Source organism: Labeo rohita, chromosome 4, assembly GCF_022985175.1.
Source record: "Labeo rohita strain BAU-BD-2019 chromosome 4, IGBB_LRoh.1.0, whole genome shotgun sequence".
Classification (NCBI taxonomy): domain Eukaryota; kingdom Metazoa; phylum Chordata; class Actinopteri; order Cypriniformes; family Cyprinidae; genus Labeo; species Labeo rohita.
In genome coordinates, this window is record NC_066872.1 from 40,021,168 (window position 1) to 40,037,326 (window position 16,159).

Sequence of the window (16,159 nt, forward strand, 5' to 3'; positions counted from 1 at the left end):
ATATACCCATGCTACTTCCGACTGGCTTAATGGCCCAGGGTCGCATATCCGAAAGGAAGACAAAAAAACTTGGGAAGATATACATTTTTTGCAATGTAGGCAACATTTAAAGCCAAGAATTGCAATTTTCTGCTTGTTTTTAAGGCCTTAATATGTGGAATTAGATTCTACATAAATTGTAGACTTTTCTAGGCCTGTACAATCATTAGACCTTCTAATTTAGTATTATGTGTTGAAGCTGAAGTATTATTTGAACTCACAAAACTCACAAAGTGCTTTACTGTAAGTTATCTGTTGGAACAGGGGGTGTGTGTTTGGTCCTTACCTCAAGGTTAGTTGTTTGGCTCTGGGGGGATCCTGCAAATGCTTTGGACACATTTCTGCTTACTTTTCCACAACAGATATCAAGCTATTCATGATCAGTTAGTTACCCTTGATGGGAAGAAAAATGGGCTTGATGTGCGTGCGTTTTGCCACGCAAGAGACTAAAAACTAAAAGCTATTGATATTTCTATTTTCAATCTCATATGTTTTAATTCTTCATCCTGTAAGGTCTCCAGCAGATTCTGCAATTTTCAATAAGTGTTTTATATACATAATTGAATATAGAATATAGAATATGTGTTTGACAATTTAATTTCAGCTGTTCAATGCGATAATGTTTTTTTCCATGATCACAAAATAAGAACAAATACTTCAGGGAACCAAAAGGTTTATTTTTGTGCACAATAAACATAAATTTAAAGTTCAGACGATAATAAAAAGTGTCTTAATAGTAAAGCACTGCTGGTGGATCTCACAAAGGGGACTTATGGCTGGAGGAAACTTGACTCGCTACTGATTCAGTGAAGTCAGTTTAAATCAATTCATTTATCTAGTTTGGTATTAGAGGAGACAACTGACTGAAACATTAAACAATCAATCATATTTAAAAGCAGAAAAAGTGCTCAACTCAAATGGCTACCGGATAAATGCATCTTTAAATAATGCATTAATAATTCATATAATTCAGTGTTTCATCAAAGCAGCAGGGACTGCTTAAAAAAAAACTCTCCCAATGCAGGCCAAGCACATAATCGAGTGGACGGTGGTGTGGATTTGAATTTAATCTCTGGTTTAACAGACTGATCATGAATAATCTCTAAAGCTCTCCTCATTGGAAACTACTGTAAAAGCCTAACTATTTTAGCACCTGCAGTCTCGTTGCAGACTGATAAGGTTTCGTTTACTAAACCCTGGACTTTTATTCAAACAGTGAGAGGTTTGCAGGAAAACCAAGTATTTTTTGTCTTACAGGTACAAAAACAAAGTGCATCCTTAAGAGTGTGCATGCAGGAGGGATCCCTCGGGTTCAAAATCCAAAAAAATGCTATCCCACAAACCCCTGCTTCAACAGTAGGACGGCAGCCGAAGAGCTCAAAGGAAACGGATACCTGCTCCAAACTGCACACCGTCACATATCCTGTCAGGGAATAAAAATAAAATAATTTAGGATTCAATTTGCTGGTTACATTGGTGAATATTACAAGCTAGGGAATTTTAAAAACTCAATTCAATCTGACAATTTTTGTCAAAACCATCACTGTTTAATTTAAAACATCAGAGTAAAGGTAAAAAATTAGTGGTTTGGCTACAAAAAAAAATTGCCTTTATGTTGCCAGTGATTCAGCATGAATGTGGTTCAGTGGATGTGAATATGTACCTGTCTCCACTTTGAACACCCATTGGGAAGCAGTAATTGAGTTCAAGCCTAGCAATGTTTCCCAGTCGTAGAATTATTCCTGCGCCGTAAGACCAGCGGATACACTCTGCTAGCTTCTGCAGATGTGCATGTGGTCCCTCTCCTACACAAACAGGATGCATAATGTAAAGAACAAATGTCAAAATAGAAGAGGATGCAAAATGTCTTTGGTGATACCACACTGTTGTGACTGAGTGTCATGCTAAAGTTCACTTCAACAACAGCATCACCATGTGGACAAAAGGCGTCAGTGCACATATTCAGTCATTAACTACAGATGAGACTAATGAAATAATGTTTTCAATAAATGACTACTCACCGTAGTTGAGGTTGCAAAGGTTTCCAGCATTAAGGAAGAAGTGTGTTCTGAAGAGGTCAGCCAGGCCACCCTTGTTTGAGCGGAAAGGGAGGGGTGTGTACAGGTGAAGCCCACCGGCCCAATACGCTTCCCCACCCAGATAATCACCTGATCAGGTAAGACATCAAATCAGACACAATCATTAAGAAAACTAATGTTTAAATGTACAAAAAAAATGACTGTATATGTTGTAAATTCAAATATTTTTCAGCTTTTACCTTCACTCTGAGGGCCTATACTGTACATGCCGAAACCTCTCACACTGGTTGGGCCACCCAGGTAGAACCTGACATAAAACCACATGCACAATGCAATCTGTACAACCGTATTAACGTGTTCAGGCTGGCTAACATGTCTAGAAGGCAAGGAGTGAAGGGATGTGAGCATCTAATTCAGTGTCTAAATTAGCAAAATTGCTTACATGTTTTTGGTGAATGGCTTTTTAATTGAGCACAGAGTGATTTTAATATCATAAAATGTTTCTTTAGATCTGTGTTGATACAAGTTGGCTTTACCTAATTTGGTGTTCCCAGGCAAAAACGATGTGCCTTTTAAAAATAGCGTGTAAATCTCTTATTATGCTACACTATCACCAAATCTTGGATTTAATCTTTTTGTCAACTTGTTTTCTTTCAATTAGTTTATATATGTATATAGGTTTTACATATATTTTTAACTGATTAGCCTAACCTAATGTTGGATTTATTGAATTCTTATTTTCTTTCACTTAGCACAGACTTTGTATTTCTTTTTGGATTGGTTATAGGCCTCATCTGAGCTTATTCACCTCAGCTTTTGAGTGAAGAAAAACATTATTTGCAGATAATTTTGGCAATGTTCACTCAAAAACTGAGGCACATGAGCTCAGATGAGGCTTTTAACCAATCCAAAAAGAAATACAAAATCTGTGCTAAGTGAAAGAAAATAAGAATTCAATGAATCCAACATTAGGTTATAGCAAAATTAGAGATTTCTAAGCATTTTTCATTTTTGAGAGGGGGGGGTTGCTATACCCAGCAAAGTGTGTCCAATGTGATAACATTAACTTGCATTTTCTGGGACAAAATTACAAAAAAAAAAAAACAGAGCATCCACCTAAAAGTAAGCAAACAAACAAACACACACCTGTCAGCAATAGAAACAGGCTGACCCCCAAGCGGATAAATCATCCCTCCCCATAAAGATGCAGATAACACCTATAAGGGAAAATCATTAGACCTACTTAATATTAATGTCCAAATACCACAAATGTGACCCAGGACCACAAAACCAGTCATAAGGGTAATTTTTTTTAATTGAGGTTTATACATCATCTGAAAGCTGAATACATAAATCTTACTGTTGATGTATGATTTGTTAGGATAGGACAATATTTGGCCCGAGAAACAACAATTTGAAAATCTGGAATCTGGGGGTGCAAAAAAAAAAAAATCTAAATATTGAGAAAATCGCATTTAAAGTTGTCCAAATGAAGTTCTTAGCAATGCATTACTAATCAAAAATTAAGTTTTGGAAATGTACAAAATATGTTCATGCAACATGATCCTTACTTAATATCCTAATAATTGTTGCCATAAAAGAAAAAGAAATAATTTTGACCCATACAACGTATTGTTGGCTATTGCTAAAAATGTACCTGTGCTACTTCCGTCTGGTTTTGTGGTCCAGGGTCACAAATATCCTTTTAACAGACTTTTATAGCAACTGCAGTCTTTCTAATGCAGTTAATTCATGACAGACAATATCAAAACCAGAAAAATCTATAACACCATACATTAATCAAGCCTACTCACTGATCCCCAGATAAATGGTTTGTTAAGTTGCAGCTCAACGTCCTCTTTGAGAAAGCTGGCATCTCCGCCGGTGTATCCTGCCAGCTCCTAAACCAACAGAGCGAACGTAGGTATTGTTTAACAGCGACGCTACACCTTCTCCAGACAGTTTTAATCAATGATGGACTTTGTGAGGCGAAAGTAACGGTGAGCGAAGAAATACAAAACAGCTACTGATATGTTCTGGGCTGGTGTTCAAATCCACACACCTGGTTGATCCGCAGTAAGGCACCTCTTCGGGGCAGGATGGCAGAGTTCCTGGTGTCTATTACCATGGTGTGCTAGCGTGAGACAAGAAATCCGTGAAATCAGTCATTAGTATGAAACCAGGGAGGCAAAACACTTGGGATTACGGCAGTGGGGAGCATCTTACAGAAAGGGCAGATTTAAGAGTGTGGCCACTCTCCTCTCTCACAGCAAAGGAGGCGCTGCGGGCCAGACATCCCAGTTCACGCCACACACCCTCCCATTTCAAAGTGTGATCTGTCATCCACAGAGGGAACTGGAAAATGCATATTACATTGAATCTTTAATTTTTAATAGAACAGTTCAAGCTAAAGTGAAAATTGTCCGAAAATGTACTCAACTCATCCAAGATGGAGATCAGTTTGTTTCCTCATCAGAACAGATTTGGAGAAATTTAGCATTACATTACTTGCTCAGCAATGGATCCTTTGCAGTGAATGGGTGCCGTCAGAATGACAGCTGATAAAAACATAACAATAATCCACAAGTAATCCACACGACTCCAGTCCATCAATTAACATCTTGTGAAGTGAAAAGTGTTATTGTCCAGTGAAAAAACAATCTCGTCTGAATCAGGAGAGAAATATGCTCAGATAAAGCACTGTTTACAAGTGAAACAGTTCAAAATAGTTCTAAACAATGGGTGGATAAAAAGAACCAAGCATTGACTTTTTCACTGGAGAGAAAGCGTTATAATTAATTACGAACTCACATTTTGGCCAGAAGCTTTACTTGTGAATTATTATGATGTTTTTATCAGCTGTTTGTACTCTCATTCTGATGGCACCCATTTACTACAGAGGATCCATTGGTGAGCAAGTCATATAATGCTAAATTATTCCAAATCTGTTATGATTAAGAAACAAAATCATCTACATATTTGATGGCCTGAGGTTTTTTTTTTTAAATATCTTACATTTAGCTCTGTAGAAACTCCCCCTGTCCGTCTCTTTTAAAGAGCTCCATGGGAACTGGCCGGTGACTTTATACAGGTTTAGAGTGAAGCTACACAAAGCAAAGACGTCGAGTTGTTTAATATCTATTCAATATCACTTAAGTGAAGGGTGTAATTGCATCTTAACATTGAAAAAGATGACACATTTCACCTTTAAAGTTTAATTTCGAAATCATACTTGCGTTCATAATATCCCAACTGTGGTTTAAAGAAGGACAGGCCATATGATGTCTCCTTAGTTCCATAGGAAAACTGAAAAGTGAGCTTCTCTCCTCGGCCAAACATGTTTGGAAGTTTAACGCCCAAGACCTTTAGAAGAACAAACACACAAATGCAGTAATTAATATTCATAATAAACATCGTTCGATTCATTTTCTTATTAATAGTATGAATGGACATCTTCTTTGAGAGTAACAGTGTCTTAAACAGAAATGTTTTAGAATTAATTATATATTATTATAACACTATTAATTCATATTTTAAAATAAGCTTTTATTTCTATAATTCCAGTTTTCATTTTATTTTATTTGAAGTTTTAGTAATTGTGTTATGTGCTTTTGTTATTCATTTTATTATTGTTTAAAGATTTCTACATAGCTTTCATTCATTCATATTTCAGTTTTGGTAATTTTAGTACTGCAACTTAAAATTGTTTCAGTTAGTTGGTAAGGCAACATGGCATGGGTAAGATGCAAAGTAATATATATATATATATATATATATATGGATTATGGTTCTTACCATACTGCCTTCATTGTTTCCAACCATGGTATTATAACTGCCAGTAAGTCGTTTAAGCTCAGTCACCTCAAATGTAACATCGAGTCCATTTGGCAGTGCGTCTGCTCCTAAAGAGGTGATCAAAAACACATTGTAGAAACAACACCATTGCTGAATGTTAATGCATGGTGGATCCCTATATGAAGTTAACAGAAAATCCTGTAAATATATTTATTATGAAGCCAGGTTAAATTTCTAAACTTGTCTCTCCTATATCTATGCTACAGATCTAATACTGACAATAAAAAGGTCGACCTTTAGACCCACTGGTCTTCCTTTTTTATGAGTATGTAAATGTGCTGATGTAGGTTAACACGTTAAAAGTCAGAGCTAGACAGCTGATCTGAGGAGAATGCAACAGCCCAGTCCAGAAAAATGGGGCATTTTCCTTTGAACAATCTATAAATGAATCAGATGTTATGGATGTAATACCTTCTGAAACATCAATCACCACCTCCACTTCTTTGAATATGCCTAGACGGAGCAATCTCTGTCTGGCCTCGTGGGATTTTCTCATAACCTGTGGAAACACTGAGCTTGTTAAAAATTGTTAAAAAATGATCGCATTTTACAATTAGTGATCGACCTAAAGGGGTATATCTATGTCCAATATAATGCTGACATGTTTCATACAATTTAATTGTATTATTTGACATTCATTGATTTTATACAAAGCAAAATTATATTTATATTTAATCCAAATTATAAAATGACAAAAACGCGCACTATCCATTGACAATCATGTCATGAAATTTACGAGGTGTAATAAACCCTTATGTTAATCAGCCAAACTGGATGACTTTGGTCTGTCACCACTCATAATAACGTTACCAATTCTAACAAACACATTGACCTTGACAGCTCGCTTACTTCAACCAGGTTCCTGGCAGTGAAGACATCAGAGATTTCATAGCCCAAGTAATCCTCTTTAGTTCTGCCGAGCCCTTCAATGTTGACATGCTGTACAACAACCTAGATGAGAACAGTCAGAGATGTTGTAGACTGCAGATTTTTGACAGTAATACCATGTTTTTGGACATTATTGGAAGCATCTTGGAATACCAATACTGTATATACTGGAAAATACTGTGGTATTACCATCAGATGCTGTCAAAATTTGATTGCACTTTTTTGTAAGTGTGGTGCAGTCTGATCTGAAAAGTGGCATTAAGTGTTTACCAAATTTATGTACCATGACATTTACATGATATATACCTGAAAAAACATAGTAGTTCCATTTTATTAGCATAAAATTATTTGAAAAAGAAATCAGCACCATTTTAACACAACTTACATCTTTGTTTTCCAAAACCTCTTGTTTAGTTTCTTGCACCGCCTCCATCACTTCCAAATCTTCTGAGTTGACGCCCAGGTCTCGCCCATACATGGGGTACGAATCCATGCTCTACAAAACAAACATGACCAGTTTTATTTTTTGCATACATATACAGCCATATCCAGTGATACGTACACAAAAACGCAATGGATATCTTTTGTTAACAATACAAGAACACACAAAGCAAGCAATAAACCAGCACAGTAATTCTGAACACGAGAGGTCACAGACAAAACAAGCATATTTGACCCTGAATTTTTAATAAAACACTTACCCGTGCGTGCACAGTCCCCATTTCTAGTGCAATAATATCCTAAACGTACTAAAGCCGCTCAGCTGACCGTGCGAATGTAAAATATCGCACTATTATGAAGCTGTGAACCCAACCCCCTTCAAGGAGGACGCCATGACACGCAACAGCTTGGCGAACCTGGACGGCGATTGGCTAGGGTGATGTGACGTCGTACATAGTGGGCGGGCTCTTGTTATGTGCGCCGCCGTACGTAACGTTACCTTGGCGTTGCTCGCGTTCACTCATTCAATTTGTACACAACATACTCGGCGTTTTAGACAGTATTTACTTGTCAAAAAGACAAATGTGGAAGTTAAAAACTATGTTTGGAGTATATCTTTCAGACCCTCATAGAGGCAGTTATGCCGCAGCTAGGAAGAGGAGTACGTCAGTTTGTTTGTTTGTTAGCTTGTGTGTTTTGTAAACTAACTAGCATAGACAGTTGTTGATAATGCGTCTAATATTTATTTTTCGTTGACTGGGGTCACATACAAACAACTTCAAAAGGCGTGATTGTATTTCCAAGTTTTTAAGTGTCCTATCTTGGTATACCAAAGTATATGAATATGCTAATATTTCAGTTCCGTGGTATTTACAGAGGTTTTATGGTCATGAAAAACCTGGAAATAGCAGTAAATTTGTCATTTACAGGCCTGGAAAAGTAATGTAGTTAGTTTTATATAGTCTTTAATCATGAGTATGATCTAAACATTAGTATAATCTTTCGAAGTCACAGAAATGTCCAATGAGAAAATGTTTTAGTGTTATTTTTAACTCTAGAAATAGCTCTTTTTAAATGCAAAATGCAATCTGTACAATTATATTTTAAATTCGTCATCCATTACATTTCCATGGAGCAACCGCAGTGCTTTTTGTAATGATGTCCATCCATTTTGCCCTTAGAGGGCAGTATAGCCTCTCTAGTAAATGGTATTTTTACTGATTAACACTTTTAATAAGTCGCTGCATTTACAGAAGCAAAGTTGGGTGAATCTTTTTTGTTGAACTGAAAACTACAGCTTCTATTCGGCTGTGATTATGAGATTAATTCAGACTGAGAAGCACTTTTTTAAATGCAAATGATTATTAGGAAATGCTATAGACATTAGGAACGTTACTGATTCACTGTTTGACAGCAAGCTGTCAGTCACTAATGCGCAATTTAAACATCGTTTTACTTTTGACAGGAATACAGCTCACCGAAGTAATCAGAAATGTGAATTATTGCAAAGCCTAAAATTTAGATTCAGTCTGGATTTTGTGTAGTGGCGTTGTGTGTTATAAAGTTATGTATATTGCCCTAATATAGACCATTTATTTATCTTTTTATCCTTGTTTGCTTATTGTTTTTGTATTCTTACTCTATCTATCTATCTATGTCTAGACCCGCGCACACACACAGTCTCTCTCTCTCTCTCTCTCTCTCTCTCTCTCTCTCTCTCTCTCTCTCTCTCTCTCTCTCTCTCTCTCTCTCTCTCTCTCTCTGCCCCCTTCCTTCCACCTCCCATCTCCTCCTCAAATGTACGCAAACCAATCAGCAGGCGTCTCGAGGCTCGAGCTCTCGTGCTCTTTCTGCCAGCAGCAGCAGAAACGCTTCTTATCAAAGAAACGCACAACTGGAGAAGTCCATTCACTCACAGCCTCTAACCATGGGTCCTGCCTGCTTCTCCTGGGACGTCTGTTTGTTTTTCCTCCTCATAAATTCTTTAGATGTCATGGGAAATGTTGGAGTCGCAGGTAAGTGTTCCTCTGTCTTTTTTTCCACCCTGTACCTTTCACATAATTTATTTGGGGAAACTTTTAACACCTGATATAGGTTGTAAGTCAGTGGTTGCATGTTTTTTTTATTATTTAATTTTATTTATTCATTTATTTTTTGCACATTCTGTATTATTAAGCCTGAAATTGCATTAATCTAAAATAACAGATTAGTCACACTTTGTTTGAAAAATGTGCCCTCTCATTTCTGACATTACTGGACATGCATACAGAATAAGGTATATGCGTATTTAAACGCGTCCGCGTTGTTTTACGCGTGATATTCCTTAAGGAGAGCTTTTGCCGGGGTCTCTGCTGACTCCCATGGGGTCTATAGGAACATGAGCCGCCCTGATGGGGTCGGTTCGGGGGGCTTATCGACCCCTCACTCCTCCACTACCGTCAATACGCATTGTGTCTCTCCATAATGAATGCCTGGAAAAGTCAATAATGAGACAAACAATAAAAACTGATTGTTGGTTCTTTTAAACCACGACCCTCCTAAAGATTTTATGGTATTTTGTATTTGTATGTGTGTATTATTTTAAGTCGAACATATGCTTTTGCAAATAAACAGAGATGAATAGCAGTAACTCATCTCCAAAGGAGTTTGACGATTGCGCATAGCGGACTTTTGGCTTTTTATGTTTTGGAGCTTTTCAAATAGACAGTATTTTATGAGGTGAAGTTATGAAATGCACAAACAGAACTCTGATTTTCTCTCTCCATGTGTATTTATGGTTTGGACGTTGGATGAAAAGAGCGCACCGTTGCGCAAAAGGTGCTCAGTTTGCGTAAAGTTTAAGAAACGCTCAATTTAGATCTTACAAATGATAAAAAGAAGAAGTTGAGGGCCATCTGTGTAACTGCACATCAGTATCCAACCACATCACCTCACTTACCTTCTCAAAAAACACTTTCTCCTATAAGAGCTTTCCAGGAGTCTGCTTATTCAGTCATTCATTCATTTACCTCTGTATTTGGAGCATCATTTCTGCTTTTTAGGTGAATCAGTATATCACTTTATTGGACACTCTATTGGTTTTTCTTGGCTGAAAAGCTAAACATCTTCTTTCCGGACTTCTTTCGTCCTGTATGAGTGGTTTTGGTCATTTGTGTTCTGTTCTGTTCAGCTTCACCTGTCTAAACCAGCAATAATATCATCATGAGAAAAAGCAAACTGATCTCAGATCAGTAACCTTTACCACACCCCGAACCTCCGGTCAGAGACACATAAAAACATAGATTTTTCATGAAAAAATATATTTTTTTTAATTCAGTTTGACTAGATTGTCTTTTGGTAGATTGATGTGCTATACTTATGGATTTAGGTGTTTCTGAAATCCATTTTCGCTCTTCTGTTTGAATGTTTTCTGTTTGTAAAAGATTTGAATGAACAAAAAGATTTGAGATTATTGCATTTAAATTTAGCTCATATCTTTTTTTACTACTTCTTACAGCCGTCTGAAAATGTTCACTTATCCATTAAACCAAAAAAGTAGCACTTTCTGTCTAATGTGACAGCATAATCTTTTCAGATCTGGGATGTGTAACAAGCATTTAGCTAAATCTTATCCCTTATGATTACTCCGCAGATGCCGACGAGTGCTCCGAATCCACAGACGACTGTCACATCGACGCTCTCTGCCAAAACACTCCAAAGTCCTTCAAGTGCATCTGCAAGACTGGCTACAAGGGAGATGGCAAGCACTGCGAAGGTGAGGCAGACAGATGTCTCTCCCTCTCTTTCGCTCATTCTGTCCCTGTCCGCCCGTCTCTCGCTGTCTCACACACGCAATCTCGGTCAGGTCATCCAGCTGTTCTCTAGCTCCTGCTGTGGGTCTTAATTAGTGAGGAGGAAGTGCAATGTGAGGGTGAGAGGTGCTGGGAGGGCAAAACCTGCTCCAGTCTTTACACCTCCTTCTCCTGTTCTGCTTGAGAGCACAGCACAGCTGGAGCCAACACACACACGATCAGAGCAAATCACACTCACTGAAACAGACAAATGAACATCTCATAATTTCTATATACACTCATGTAGATCTGTTAAGCAGGTATGTTGGTAGAAAGTTCTGAAAAGATCTCATATTTGCGATGTCAATCCCAGGGATCTCATCTACATTTCATTTATGTATCACCATTGTCTCAGATGCTAAAACACCTTAATTGCATAACTATATGTGACCCTGGGCCACAAAACCAGTAGTACGGGTATATTTGTAGCAATAGCCAAAAATACATTGTATGGTTCAAAATGATTGATTTTTCTTTTATGCCAAAAATCATTAGGATATTAAGTAAAGATCATGTGAGTTTCCTAACATAAATGTATCAAAACTTAATTTTTGATTAGTAATATGCATTGCTAAGAACTTCATTTGGACAACTTTAAAGGCGATTTTCTCAATATTTTGTTTTTTATTTTCACCCTCAGATTTCAGATTTTTATATAGTTGTATCTCGGCCAAATATTGTTCTATCCTAACAAACTATACATCAATGTATGGTCAAAAAATGACTGGTTTTGTGTTCCATGGTCAAATATTGACTATAAATTAGAAAAGAAATAATAAGAACAAATAAGATTACCTAAAAGCAATTGTTCACACAAACATAAAAATTTGCAAAAAAAAATCATAAGCAGTATGCATTTTCGGCTACATTTTTTTCCCCAATTAGAAGTTATAGATTGGCATTATATTACAAAAATTGATATACAATATGGATTATTGTAATTTAATATTCTTCTTAAAAATTACAGATTGGCTTTAAATTACACGAACTGATATATAATATAATTTTTCTATTTTTTCGTTAGTAATTATAGATTGCCATTATATTACACAAATTGATAATATGCATTTTCTAATTTAATATTTTTCTTTAAAAATGATACGTTGGCATTATATTATACAAATTAATAGATAATATGCATTTTTTTCCATTAGAAATGATAGATTAGCATTATGTAACACATTGATATATAATGTGCATTTTTCTAATGTAATATGTTTCTTTAAAAATTATAGATTGGTGTTATATTTAATAAAAAGTAGATATACAATATATGTTTTGTCTAAATGAGTATTCTTTTATTAAATATAGATTGGCATTGTAATACAACAACTGAAACAATATTTATTATATTTTATTTATTTTATTTTATTTTATTTTATCAGCATAACAATTTTAGTAAAAGGTAATTCTATTTAAAATTTTAATTCTAGTTTAATATTTTCTCTATTTTAAACTCTATTATACAATATATTATACAGTATGCATAATTCTATTTTGTACTTTATTCTGTAATTTAGTGCTCATATATTTCACAGTTTTGTTTCCTGGCCGTGCAGGTACATGGATAACAGTTATTAATAATTTTATAGAAAATTTGCGCAAGTGAGGTCATTTCAGTTAATATGTTTATATGTTTCAAGAATATTTCCTTACCGCAATCAGAATTTTATAGACCCACGTTAAGTGAAACCAGGACAAATTTTTATTCAAAGACTCGTTCTAGAATTCATCTAGTTGTCCAGACAACACACGCTTCTCTGACTTACAGCTGGTGCGATTGATAGTACGAGGTACATGGGTGTAAATGAGTTTGTGAGTATCAGAGAGGTGAACTGAACATGATGGACACTTTTACGGCTGCTGTTTCCTGTTATTGTACTCTGCGTTCTTCATCTGTGGACTCTAGATTGTTCGTTTTGCATTTCTCTCCCCGTTTCACCCACACGTGCGGAGCTTGTGTTTCAGGAAAAGCATGAAATGTGCTCTTTACCTATTATGACACCCGACACCAGTTCTCAATTGCATTAATGAATTAGGTGGATGTGAAACGGCATTGCGCCAGACTGCTCCTCAGTTAGCGCTTGATACTCCTGTCTGAGGCCAGACAGCGTGGGCTAGAACAACATCTTTGTATTTCTCTAAGGAAACACGGGGAATGTTCTGGACTTTACAGAAGCCTTTTCCTCCCACCTTTAAACCGCAGTCTACGGTCGTAGGGCAATGAGGCCGTCAGTTACACCGAATCCAACCGGGCCGCTTTGCTCTTAGCATGTTAACTATGCGTGCATGTGTGCTTCTCCTCTCTTTTTTGGCTCTGATGCTGTCTGAGCGGACATTCCGTCCACAGTGTAATGTGGTGTATTGTGGGAAGTGGGGGGGCTGTTTTGTCTGAAGCAAAAAGCCCATTAACACCCCCATACCCACCCTTTAATTAAAGCCCTGCATGTTTGGCTTTGAAGAAAATTAAGAAAACACTTGCTAACACTCTAATGCAGTCATGTTGTCTGTCTACACATCGGTGCATTTGTAGCCAGTTACATGCTGGTAAAATCTGTTGAGCACGAGGAGATTCATTACCCATCTCTTTAATATCTCACTTGCTTGTGGACACTTTTAGCTGAAGTTGCCTGCTTTTTAAATGTCTCTCCTGAGAAATGATCATTGCAGTCCATCATGTCGCAGAAAGATCTCAACCTGTGTGCATATTTAAAGGAATAGTACACCCAAAAATTAAAATGGGCTGAAAATGTTCTCACCCTCAGGCCATCCAAGATGTAGATGACTGGACTTGTGGACTACTTGTGGATTATTGTGATGTTTTTATCAGCTGTTTGGACTCTCATTCTGACGGCACCCATTCACTGTAGAGGATCTGTTGGTGAAGTGATGTAATGCTAAATTTCTCCACAAGTGTTCTAATGAACAAACACATTAATTCACATCATAAATGACCTGATGGTGTGTAAATATTCAGAAAAATTACATTTTTGGATGAACCCTTTCTTCAGGGTCTCAGCTGTTTTTTCCAATGAGATTCAATGGAAATCAGATGGAGTCTCCTGATTGCCAATACAATCAATCTTTAACATGTTTTTTAGTATTTCCAATTAAATATCACTTTAGATGATGATAAGTTATACATGGACAGAAAAAAAAAAATTTTTTGAGGTCTTTGAGGTTCATCTGCTTGTAATTGTGAGGTTGTAGCTGCAACTTCTCCGAATTATTATGAATGATGCCATGGCTGTCACTCACTGGTGACAGATTTGGATTCAGATTGAGCCAGAAACAAAGCCGATGAAACCGAAAAATGTGTGAGCTGATGAAACTGGAACAGAAGAATGTGTATTTGCTTGTTTCTGTCAGTGTAAAGTCAAGTGATATGTGAGCTGTGATTTGTAAACCTGCTTCACATTATGCAGCTGATGTTTTTGAGGTCTGTGGACATAATTTAAACTCACACTTTAAATGCATCTGATGGTGTGTCCTATAGTAGATGGCATAATGCATTTAAAATGCTCTTTGGCAGAAGTGTTAAAATACTTCCTGTCCAGCTTAAAATGCAGAGACAGCTATAAGTAAGCTATTCCCCTGAAAAATGAAATTGCTGTGGTTCTGTGGTGCTGTCAAAACATTGTTCTATTTGTTTGAGCATCCCAACCAACATGACACAGCAACCTTGGCTCAACCAATGGTGGGAGTTGGGGGCGGGACTATCAGAAATTACACACATTGCATGCTTTAAAGTCAAAAGGGAGAATTATGTAACATGTGATGGCACAGTTGTGACACAGCGCTTCCTTACCCTTTTGGGTTTGATTGATTATGCAAATTGATTAATTGATGAAATTCATCAGTGGGCGGAGCTCACAAATCCCCCACGTTGCCCAGGTTTATTTGCAGGCGAGAGAGATTAAACCAAACCTTAACATGACTCAGCATTAGGTCAGTGAGTTTACCTGAGAGAGAATTGTCTTGTCTGCCTCTTTCTTTTTTTTTCTTCCCCTCCGTTCCTTTTTTATCTCTGTCTGTGAAAGAGGTCAGGTAATTGTCGCCGCTGAAGAAGTGCCCTAGTCTCTGAGTCGGAGTGTGAGTGTGTGTGTGTGTAGTTGTGTTTCTGGGTGTGTGTTTGTATGTTTCAGTGATAGAAAAGGGGATGGGGGGTGGTGAGGAGGAGACGGATAAATGGAATGAGAGATGGAGGTGTCGGCCCATTACTAGGCCATTGTCTGCCTGGTGTCTGCGGACTCGTCACAGAGCTGCCGGTGCTCTGATTGGCTCTCTGAGTGTGCCCACCCTTCATCCCTGACCCTCCCCTCACAGGACACTTCAGTCTCTTTGCTGCTTTATGTTCCACCATACACACACTAAAAAAGCTTAACATCATCACGTAGTTGACATACAATTTCAAGTAGTTTAATGTGGAATCTAAAACTTACTTTCTTCTTTTGAACCTTCTATTCATAAAAGAATCCTGGAAAAAGAAATTGCATTATAGTTTCCACAAAAATATTAAGTAGCACAGCTGTTTTCAACATTAATAATAGGGCTGTCAAACGATTAATCGCATACAAAATAAAAGTTTGAATTTGCCTAATATATGTGTGTGTGCTGTGTGTAATTATTATGTATATATAAATACAAACACATTCATGGATATTTTAAAGAAATATTTAGTATATGTATTTATTTTAATTTTTATATAATTTATATTTTATATAAATAAAAATATCTTTTACATAACATTTCTCTTAAATATATACATTAATTTGTGCATTAATATATACATAATAATTACACACAGTAGACACACATTTATTAGGCAAACTTAAGCTTTTATTTTGTATGCGATTAATCATGATTAATTGTTTGACATTATTATTAATTAATAATAATGAGACTAAGAATAAGAGTTTCGGGAGCAGAAAATCAGCATAAATGATTTCTAAAGACTGGAGTAATGATGCTGAATATTCAGCTTTGCTATTGCAGGAATAGTCTACATTTTAACATATATTAAAATTGAGAACATTTGGAATAATCTCACAATATTGATCTTTTTAC

At 36.6% G+C, this 16,159-nt stretch overlaps 2 protein-coding genes across 4 annotated transcripts in view; one reads left to right on the top strand and one right to left on the bottom strand.

The window, feature by feature from the left end:
* Positions 1 to 695: 695 nt before the first annotated feature.
* Positions 696 to 7,684, bottom strand: samm50l (sorting and assembly machinery component 50 homolog, like). Its single transcript, XM_051107503.1, is given in 16 exon segments — positions 696 to 1,462; positions 1,703 to 1,844; positions 2,061 to 2,207; positions 2,318 to 2,385; positions 3,225 to 3,295; positions 3,893 to 3,979; positions 4,141 to 4,212; positions 4,305 to 4,433; positions 5,094 to 5,114; positions 5,116 to 5,182; positions 5,311 to 5,441; positions 5,874 to 5,980; positions 6,345 to 6,432; positions 6,783 to 6,884; positions 7,207 to 7,317; positions 7,523 to 7,684. Coding segments are annotated over 16 exon segments (1,410 nt in total). The 5' UTR covers positions 7,544 to 7,684; the 3' UTR covers positions 696 to 1,416.
* Positions 7,685 to 9,077: 1,393 nt separating this feature from the next.
* Positions 9,078 to 16,159, top strand: part of scube1 (signal peptide, CUB domain, EGF-like 1) — a 77,705-nt gene continuing 70,623 nt past the window's right edge. Inside the window, exons 1-2 of one of the 3 annotated variants that reach the window (XM_051107847.1) lie at positions 9,078 to 9,277; positions 10,894 to 11,016. In XM_051107847.1, the coding sequence (XP_050963804.1) occupies positions 9,190 to 9,277; positions 10,894 to 11,016 (211 nt within the window). In that variant the 5' untranslated portion in view covers positions 9,078 to 9,189. The remainder of the gene's footprint in view (positions 9,278 to 10,893; positions 11,017 to 16,159) is intronic. The other 2 variants (XM_051107845.1, XM_051107846.1) reach the window with 2 other exon arrangements.